This window comes from Carlito syrichta, unplaced genomic scaffold (assembly GCF_000164805.1).
Source record: "Carlito syrichta isolate Samal-C Ts95f unplaced genomic scaffold, Tarsius_syrichta-2.0.1 Scaffold301956, whole genome shotgun sequence".
Classification (NCBI taxonomy): domain Eukaryota; kingdom Metazoa; phylum Chordata; class Mammalia; order Primates; family Tarsiidae; genus Carlito; species Carlito syrichta.
In genome coordinates, this window is record NW_007246052.1 from 118,469 (window position 1) to 127,067 (window position 8,599).

General features: G+C 63.3%; 2 protein-coding genes across 3 annotated transcripts in view; one reads left to right on the forward strand and one right to left on the reverse strand.

Annotated features, from left to right (window-relative positions):
- Positions 1–253: 253 nt before the first annotated feature.
- Positions 254–6,780, forward strand: PTOV1 (prostate tumor overexpressed 1). The gene is made up of 13 exons (XM_008055805.1): positions 254–267; positions 591–798; positions 932–1,014; positions 1,085–1,142; positions 1,225–1,332; positions 3,051–3,206; positions 3,824–3,913; positions 4,023–4,096; positions 4,183–4,240; positions 4,709–4,813; positions 6,040–6,237; positions 6,317–6,386; positions 6,653–6,780. The coding sequence occupies exons 1-12, from the start codon at positions 254–256 to the stop codon at positions 6,326–6,328; spliced, it is 1,164 nt and encodes a 387-aa protein (XP_008053996.1). The 3' UTR covers positions 6,329–6,386; positions 6,653–6,780.
- A 999-nt stretch (positions 6,781–7,779) lies between these two features.
- PNKP (polynucleotide kinase 3'-phosphatase) overlaps positions 7,780–8,599 on the reverse strand; it is a 6,732-nt gene continuing 5,912 nt past the window's right edge. For both annotated transcript variants that reach the window (XM_021711243.1, XM_008055800.2), the window contains 4 exons: positions 8,332–8,499; positions 8,160–8,247; positions 8,001–8,062; positions 7,780–7,929 (listed from right to left, as the gene is read on the reverse strand). In XM_021711243.1, coding sequence (XP_021566918.1) covers positions 7,812–7,929; positions 8,001–8,062; positions 8,160–8,247; positions 8,332–8,499 — 436 coding nt within the window. In that variant the 3' untranslated portion in view covers positions 7,780–7,811. The remainder of the gene's footprint in view (positions 7,930–8,000; positions 8,063–8,159; positions 8,248–8,331; positions 8,500–8,599) is intronic.

Sequence of the window (8,599 nt, forward strand, 5' to 3'; positions counted from 1 at the left end):
GTTTCTGGTTTAAAAAGAAGATAATTGGGGGTAGCTCTGCTCTGCTTTGTTGCTGGATGTTCTCCTGGTCTTCTTCAGTGTTCTGGGTGTGAGACCGCTCCTCTACATGAAGTCTCCTTCTGGGATGGCCCTGCCCTCTGTGTGTGTCTTGGGGTCACCCGGTGGGCGCAGGGGAAGACGCTGGCACAGCCAGAGGGTAGAGCGAGAGCTTCATCTTGAGCTGATGGGGTGCCCGTGTGGGACAGGGGACGCCATGCAGGCTGGCTTGTGCGTGCCTGCGAGGAAACTCTGAGGCCAGCCTGGGGCACAACAGGGAAGCTCCCCAACAGCTGGTGCAGAGTGCGGGCTCAGGATTGATGGGGCCCATAGCCAGAGCAGAGGCTGGAGGGGGATGGGCTGATGGCTTTAGGACTCTGCTGGGCCAGTGTCGGGGTGACCAGTGGGCTCTGGGAAGGCAGGGTCCTGGGGACGGCAGGAAGAGGACATGAGGGTCAGCCCCTCGGGGTCCTGACTTCTGGGACACTGGGTTTGGACACAGCCCCGGGAGTTTCCATCTGGGATTTGGGTCTGAATGTGGGGTGCTCCTCCAGAGTGTGTGGGGCCTGCTGTCCTCGCAAGTCCCCAGCCTCAGCTTTCTCACCTCACCCCACTCCGCCGCAGGAAGGTGCTCGCGTCTTTGGGGCCCTGGGTCCCATCGGTCCCTCCTCGCCCGGGCTCACACTTGGGGGTCTGGCCGTCAGCGAGCACCGACTTAGCAACAAGCTGCTGGCCTGGAGCGGAGTCCTCGAGTGGCAGGAGGTGAGCGGGTCTGTGTCGGGTCCCCAGCAGTGCCTGTGGGGCTGGGGTGGCCTCCTGGGTCCTATCTGTCCCCATGGGGGGGCAGGCCTGGGCACCCAGGCTGTCTACGGTGACGCCTCTCCTGCCCCCGCAGAAGCGCAGACCCTACTCGGACTCCACCGCGAAGCTGAAGCGGGCCCTGCCCTGCCAGGCATACGTGAACCAAGGCGAGAACCTGTGAGTGCCGAGGGCAGGCGGCTGGCGGGCGCGGGGCTCTGGGCCCTCTCTGACCCTCTCCTTCCTGCAGGGAGACTGACCAGTGGCCACAGAAGCTGATCATGCAGCTGATCCCACAGCAGCTGCTGGTGAGACGCGCTCCGCCCCTGCAACCCTCCCTAGCAGCCCCATGCCCGTGTGGTGACCCAGCTGCCCCTCTGTCGCCCCCAGACCACGCTGGGCCCCCTGTTCCGCAACTCCCAGCTGGCACAGTTCCACTTCACCAACAGAGACTGCGACTCGCTCAAAGGGCTCTGCCGCATCATGGGCAACGGCTTCGTGAGTCAGAGGCGGGCGGGTGGCGGGATGGTAGGAGCACAGGGCCGGCCCAGGCCCCGGTGAAGGGGCAGTGGGAGGCGGCGCCCTGTTCAGACGTCCCTAGGCAGGGGCTGGCCGGCGTCTTCCCGGGGACCAGACAGTTGTGCCCCCTCACAGCCTCTCGGGCCTGTCTGTGCATGCATCGTGGTCTTTGGGTTCGCGGCGGGCAGAGGGTGAGGGGCTCACTTCTAAGCCTTGGGTGGCAGTGGCAGTGCTGGGCGAGAGCTGCCACGGGCTGTGGTGAAGGGGGACCTGGACCGCCCCTGCTGGGGCCTGGGAGGCTGTCAGGACACAGCACGTGGCAGGGACCTGGTAAATGGGCATGGCTAGAGAGAGGAGCGAGCCAGGAGGGAATCGTGTGTTGGGCATGGCTTTCTCATCTGTAAAGCAGAAAATGGGGCTATGTGAATAGGCCTTACCTTATAGGGTCGCCGGGAGGAGGGATGAGGTTGTGCTTGAAATGGTGATCTTACCAGGTAGTGAGCACTCGGCAAACACCAGCTGGTGAGGGTGCTCAAGGGTGTGGGATCTGGATGGGGTGGGTCAGAGAGGGCTTGGGTGGTGGGGACACACTGGAAGTGTTCCCCTTTGGGACAGTCTGCCCCAGCCCCTCCAGCTGCACCTCCAGGGACGCGCTACGTGCCACTCACAGTCTGTGGGTGGATGTTCTAGGGGAGATGGTTGTGCATAAGGCCAGGGACAGGGATCTGAGAGGGTGGTCCTTGGGCTGGACCTGGGGTCAAGAGAAGTTGGGCTGGCAGCATGGAGGGGGACAGTGTTCTGGGAGGTGGACTGGTCGTGGGGGCAGGCACTAGTATGCATACCTTCATCCAGATACCTCAGTTGGGAACATGTGTCAGGATCCCATCCTCCCACGACCCACCAAAGAGGCACCTGCATTTCCTTTAACGAGCATTTATGTAGTGCTTACAGTGTATGTCTGTTGTTACCTCGTTTTTTGTTTTTTTTTGGAGTCTCTGTTGCCCAGGCTGGAGTGCAGTGGCACACTCACAGCCACTGCAGCCTCAACTTGCTGTTCTCCGGCGATCCTTCCACCTCTGCCTTCCAAGTACCTGGAACCACAGGCACACGCCACCATGCCCGGCTCATTTTTTGATTTATTGCAGAGACGAGGTCTCGCCAAGTTGCCCAGGCTGGTCTTGAACTCCTGGACTCAGGCAATTCTCTCACCTCAGCCTCCCAAAATGGTGAATGATGACAGGCGTGAGCCACCTCACCCAGCTGTTGCTCCATTTTACAGATGAGGACACTGAAGCTTAGAAGGAGGTGGCTTGCCTTAGGTGACAAGACTAGGGGGTAGCAGAGCCACTTGCACCCAGCAGCCAGGTGACACCCAGGCCAGGTGGCCCTCATTGGGCAGGTGCAGGGATCAAACCCGCTGGCTCAGCAGGGCTGGCAGCAGTAGGGGGACGTGGCCAGGATGGACCCCCCTAGCCCCATGGGGCCCAGCTGCAATGGGGTCAGGGTGTTGAGGTGGGTGTCATCTCCTCTTGGAAAGACGAGTTTCCTCTTAGGCACCTTATTCATGACCATGACCTTGACATTAAGGGCTTTGCCTGCTGCTGCCCTCCTCCCTCCTGGCCTCGATGGGTGGTATGGGTGGTGTGGAGGGTGGGTGGCGCCCTAGGCCTCAGGCCCTGATGTGCCGAACCCCCCAGGCTGGCTGCATGCTGTTTCCCCACATCTCCCCCTGTGAGGTGCGCGTGCTCATGCTGCTGTACTCGTCCAAGAAGAAGATCTTCATGGGCCTTATCCCCTACGACCAGAGCGGCTTTGTCAATGCCATCCGGCAGGTCATCACCACCCGCAAGCAGGTGAGCCAGCGGAGTGCAGCCCGTGCCCGCTGGGGCCAGGGAGGAGATGGACCTGAGCCAGCCTCCTGCACCCTGGTGGTGGGCAGAGCGTGATGTGACGGCAAGAGCCAGGAGCAGCCAGGGGGCTGCAAAGGGCAGGGGCTGGTTCCCGCCAGGGCTGGGGGGAGAAGTGCCCTCCCAGGGAGCTTGGAAGGGCTGGAGGGAGGACAGAGGGTATGTCCCCGCAGCAGGGGAGCCATGGAGCTGGGAGGTAGGTGATGAGCAGGTGCCGGGTTGGGAGGGCTGGTGTGAGGCTGCAAGGTGACCCCGTGTCCTGGCCATGCCTTGCCAGGTGATGGTGCCCCTGTTCTTAGGCATCCCCCAGCTTGTACCACAAGTTACGTGGCTGCCCGTTGTTCAAGGCCGACTCTGCGGCTCTGCAGCAGGGGCGGGGCTGGGACTTGTCTTGGGACACTGGGGGACCATGGTGAACAGGGGAGGGGCAGGGCCGGCTCCCTGGGTGGAGAAGTAGCGTGGCAGGGGCTGTGGGGATGGGTGGGAGGAAGTGACAGAGGCCCCTGGTCTGGACAGTGTGAGGTTTCCCTGGCCTCTCTGATCACCTGCCTTTCCTCCTGCAGGCGGTAGGACCCGGTGGTGTCAACGCGGGCCCCGTCCAGATCGTCAACAACAAGTTCCTGGCGTGGAGTGGAGTCATGGAGTGGCAGGAGGTAAGCCCGGGCACCTGGGACAGCTGTGTCCTCCCTGGCCCTGGGCTGGGCGGGGGTGCAGGGGTCTAGGCGCTGCACTCCTGAGGTCTCCTCCTTCCTCTCCCCAAAGCCCAGGCCTGAGCCCAACAGTCGGTCCAAGCGGTGGCTGCCGTCGCATGTCTATGTGAACCAGGGGGAGATCCTGTGAGTGCCGGGCTGGGGGCGGAGGTGGTGGAGGCTGCGTCGGAGTGTGATGGGGCCTCCTGACCCTCGTGCCCTCGTGCGCGCAGGAGGACCGAGCAGTGGCCAAGGAAGCTGTACATGCAGCTCATCCCACAGCAGCTGCTGGTGAGCAGAGCCAGAGGGGGTGGGCCGCAGGACACCTCCCCGTGGGGGGTGGCCCCGAGTTGGCAGCTGGGGGAGCAGCACAGAGCTGGCAGAGGGTGGGGGCACAGCCACGCTGGCGTCGGCCCATCGAGCAAGAGGAGTCAGCCCAGGGCTCCCGGGACCCCAGTTGGTCCCCGATCGGGACTGAGGGAGGCAGGCAGGGTGGCCGTTGTCTCGCAGAGTTAACATGGTGCGGCGCCCTGGACATAGGCGGCTGCCAAGCATGGGCAAGGCAGAGGGTTGGGAGTGGGACCCCAAGGGACTGGGCGCCCACACTCCTGGTGTGCCTGGAGGTGACGTGGAGGTGATGTTTCCCGAGGTGAGGAAGACAGCATGGTGGTGTGATGTGGACGGGAGGTCTGGTTCAGTCCTGGGGCCGGCAGGAGGCCCAGTGGGAGAATCAAGCCGGGGGTCCCCGCTTCCTTGCAGACCACCTTGGTGCCGCTGTTCCGGAACTCCCGCCTGGTGCAGTTTCACTTCACCAAGGACCTGGAGACGCTGAAGAGCCTGTGCCGGATCATGGACAATGGCTTTGTGAGTGGCCTGGCAGGCGCGGGAGGGCCGGAGTAGCCGGTCTGCTCCCGAGCGTGGGATGTGAAGGCCTGCAGTGCTGGTATCTGACTGCTTGGGAGTGATGGCGGCCCCTAGACAGGGTGTGTGCCATGGGTCCCCCCAGCTCCTCAAGGTTCAGTGCTGTCCTGACCCCACTGTACAGAGGGGGGCATTGACCCTGGTCTGCAGGTCCTGCCCCTCCACTGCCACGTTTGGGTTGATTCAGGGTCACAGCCCTGAGTACCAGGGGCAGGGTGCCCTTGTCACTCCAAGTTCTGTGATGGAGAGACTGAGACCTGAGAGCCTGTTGCTTCCGCAAGCCCCTTGCCAGGCAGGGAAGGCTGTCGGCCTCAGCCTGAAGCCCCAGAGCACCTGGCCATTAGCTTACCTGGGTCTTGAGCAAGTCCCCAGACCTGAGGCTGGGGGACTTCTCTCTCTGGCCCTGTTTCTCCAGCTGTGAGGAGGGTTAGGCGCCCTCATCCGTCCATGCCCACCTTCTGGCTGTTGGCCATACCCGGGTGACGTGTTTCAAAGTGAACAGTGTTTCCCTTCAAGTCATTCTATGTGGTGATATCCATGAACTTGTGCTGGGAGGGCCTGGTTGTGGGCTGCTTTCACACTAAAGCAGTTTCAAGAGTTTCAGAGCAGAGGTCCCGGGGCACCCAGAAAGGCTCCACACCAGAACCCGCTCTTGCTGGCAGGGCCGCCTTCCATCATGCACGCCCAGGCTGGAGCCGTGGCTTGCTTTGGTGGCTGTGGCTGGGCCTCACGGCATGACCGCAGGGGAGAGCTGGCACTGGCCTCAGCTGCTCGGAGTCTTGGCTTCTCTGGTAGAAAGGAGGAGGTGGTTGTGCAAGGTGGCGGCACCAACCTCAGTGCTCCCTGCCTGCTGCGGGCCGGGTGCAGCCTCAAACCCGTGCTCCGTCTCCGAGGGTGCCACCATCTCCTCAGGGCTGCCATGCAGATTCCTGGGCCCCGCAGTACAAGAGCCTGCTGGCCTCAGCCGTTCTTGCTCTTGGCCACCGTCTCCTTGGCCCCCAGACGGGGGATGCCACAGTGCTCACCCCCAAGGGCAAGACAGAGCAGCCGGGAGGCCCCTGGCCTGTGGTACGCTCTGTGGTGCCAGCCCAGGCCCGAGAGACACTGGCAGTGTGGTCTGAGACTTGTGCCGTGGAGGCGCGTCTGTGACGGGCACCTGTGCCTGCCAGGCCGGCTGTGTGCACTTTTCCTACAAGGCGTCGTGCGAGATCCGTGTGCTCATGCTCCTCTACTCCTCGGAGAAGAAGATCTTCATCGGCCTCATCCCCCACGACCAGAGCAACTTCGTCAACGGCATCCGGCGTGTCATTGCCAACCAGCAGCAGGTCCTGCAGCGGAACTTGGAGCAGGAGCAGCAGCAGCGAGGGGTAAGGCAGGCAGGCCTGGCGCTGCCTCCGCCCCTCCCACACATGCGGCCGCTGACGCCCCCTTGCTTCCTCTCCATAGATGGGCGGGTAGTGGCCAGGCCCAGGCTGGGCGCCTCCAGGAGCCGCAGACGAGGCCGCCGCAGAGACTGGTAAGTGGCCACCCTGGCAGATGCAGGAGGGACTTTGGGACAAGCCGGGGGCTCCAGCAGCAGGGTGACCCTGGTCCTGGGAAACTCCAGCCCCATCCCAGCAGGGAGGGGCCCTGGGGCAGAGGGAGGTGCAGGGTCCAGGCCTGGCCAGGGCAAGGGCTCTGCTCAGCCCTCTGGGGCCCGAAGCCCAGGCCTGGGTGTAGCAGACAGTGGGGCCTGTGCTGGGAGCCCTCAGCCAGCCCCTCCCACATCTCCCCTGCCCCCAGGCGAGATGCTTCTGAGCTGGGGCCCCTGGGACTGCAACTGCCCAGTGACATGGAGGACAGCGTCCTGAGGTCTCCAAGGACGGTCCCCACCCCTGTACGTTTCCCCAATAAAGTCTTTTAAAAATCTTCGTGCTGCCTCTGCTCACTGCTCTGAGGCCAGGCAGCTCCCAGCTGTGTGTATGTGTGCACGCGCACAGAGAGGCAGGGGAGGCCTCTCTGGTCTGAAATGCTGAGCCCCTCGACAGCAGTGGTTTCCCAATGGGGGGCTGAGTGTTGGCCAGGCCCAGCCCCCAACTCCCTCATTGAGCCCATCAGGTCAGGTTTGGGCATGTGTGTATCAGTTTCCAGGGGAGGCTGGGGCCGCCTGGGGGGACCACACTTTGGGTTACTGTCATGTGAGTTGGGAGGTGGAACGGGGACCAGCTGAGGTGATTCCCCTCTGGCAAGTTGTGGTGTCTTGGTGGGCTGTCATGACGGGCCTCTCCCTGTCTAGTCCCCGTGGTCCCTGTGCCTCTGAGTGCCCCTTCTTTCCCTTGGGACTGGGAGTCTGCAGGCCTCATTTAGCTGTGAGAGAAGGTGACCGGGGCCTTTTCTGCACCCTGTGACATGATGGCTCACACTGCAGGTCTGGCTGGCCCAGGCACTCACAGGTCCCAGGACAGGATCTGGCTGTTGGCTGCCCCCTCTCTCACAGGCTGGTCCAGGCTCACATGCCCTGGGTTCAAGGCCAGCGTTACAAGACCTGACCCCTCGAGGGACACGTGCCTGGTCTTGAACTGGGGCCTGGGTGGGGGCATGTGGGCTCGCTGGCTGGCTCTAGGGAGCCTGCAGGATCTGCCCCCAGGTTTCCCCACCTCCGTGGACAGTGTCACAGCAGGTCCCAGTGACGCCTGAATCCCTTCTGCAAGACCAGGTGGGCCGTGCGTGGCACCTGGGTCTGCCTCTAAAGTAGCTGGATCCTGACCTGGGAGGGGGAAGGGCAGGGGTTGGGGTCCACCTTTTGGGTGCCTGAAAATGTCTCTGAGGGCTGAATGAGAAACATACAGAGTGCCCTGTGTGCCAGGCATGGAGTGGCCTGGGACCCTCCTGCAGTGAGGACCCCTCATCCCAACAAGATGCCCCCAGGCTCCGGAAAAGCAGGTTTATTGTGGGCTTGGGCTCAGCCCTCTGAGAACTGGCGGTACAGCCGCTCGAGCCTCGGCTCCAGGCACAGCTGGAACGGGATCTCCAGGATGGCCGCGAAGCCTTCGGCCAGCGTGGGGGCCTCAAACTGCTTCCTGGGGGGATGGAAACGGTGAGGGGAGGACTGGCTGCACCTGCCTCGCCCCAAACCTGCCCGCAGAGGTACCTGTAGCCAAACATGACCACGTCGGACACGGGAGCGTGAGAGGAGTTTGTCATCTCGCGGAACTGTGGGGACATTGGGGAGGGCAGCAGGCCCAGAGTCAGGTGGGAGAGGGGTGGGGAGGGGCACAGCCCGTGGGGACATGAGGGGTGGCGGGTTTACCCGGTTGTTGTGGCGTGCCTGCTCCAGAGTGGCTGTGAAGAGGAAGCAGCGGCAGGGGACGCCTGCGGCCCTGGCACACTGGACGTACCTGCGGGGGACGGCACCGGCTGTCCACAGGCCCCGCCTACTCCCCAGTCCCCCAACCCTCCTAGGCCCCCCATGGGCCGGGTACCTGGCACGGCTCGGGGCGTCCGGGTTCGTGTTGTCGATCACAACGCGTTTCCTTTGCTTTAGGGCCGTCTCACACATGGCCACACAGCGCTGCCACGAGCCCAGCGTGTCCTGGGGACACAGGGAGAGGGGGTCACAAATGGGGCTGGGAGACCCAAGGGAGAGAAGACCCTGAGAGGGGACAAAGATGTAGCAGGGAGACAGGCAGTGACGGGAGGGAAGACATCCGAGACTAGCCGGGAACGGGCTGAACATGCACTTGGGGGCGG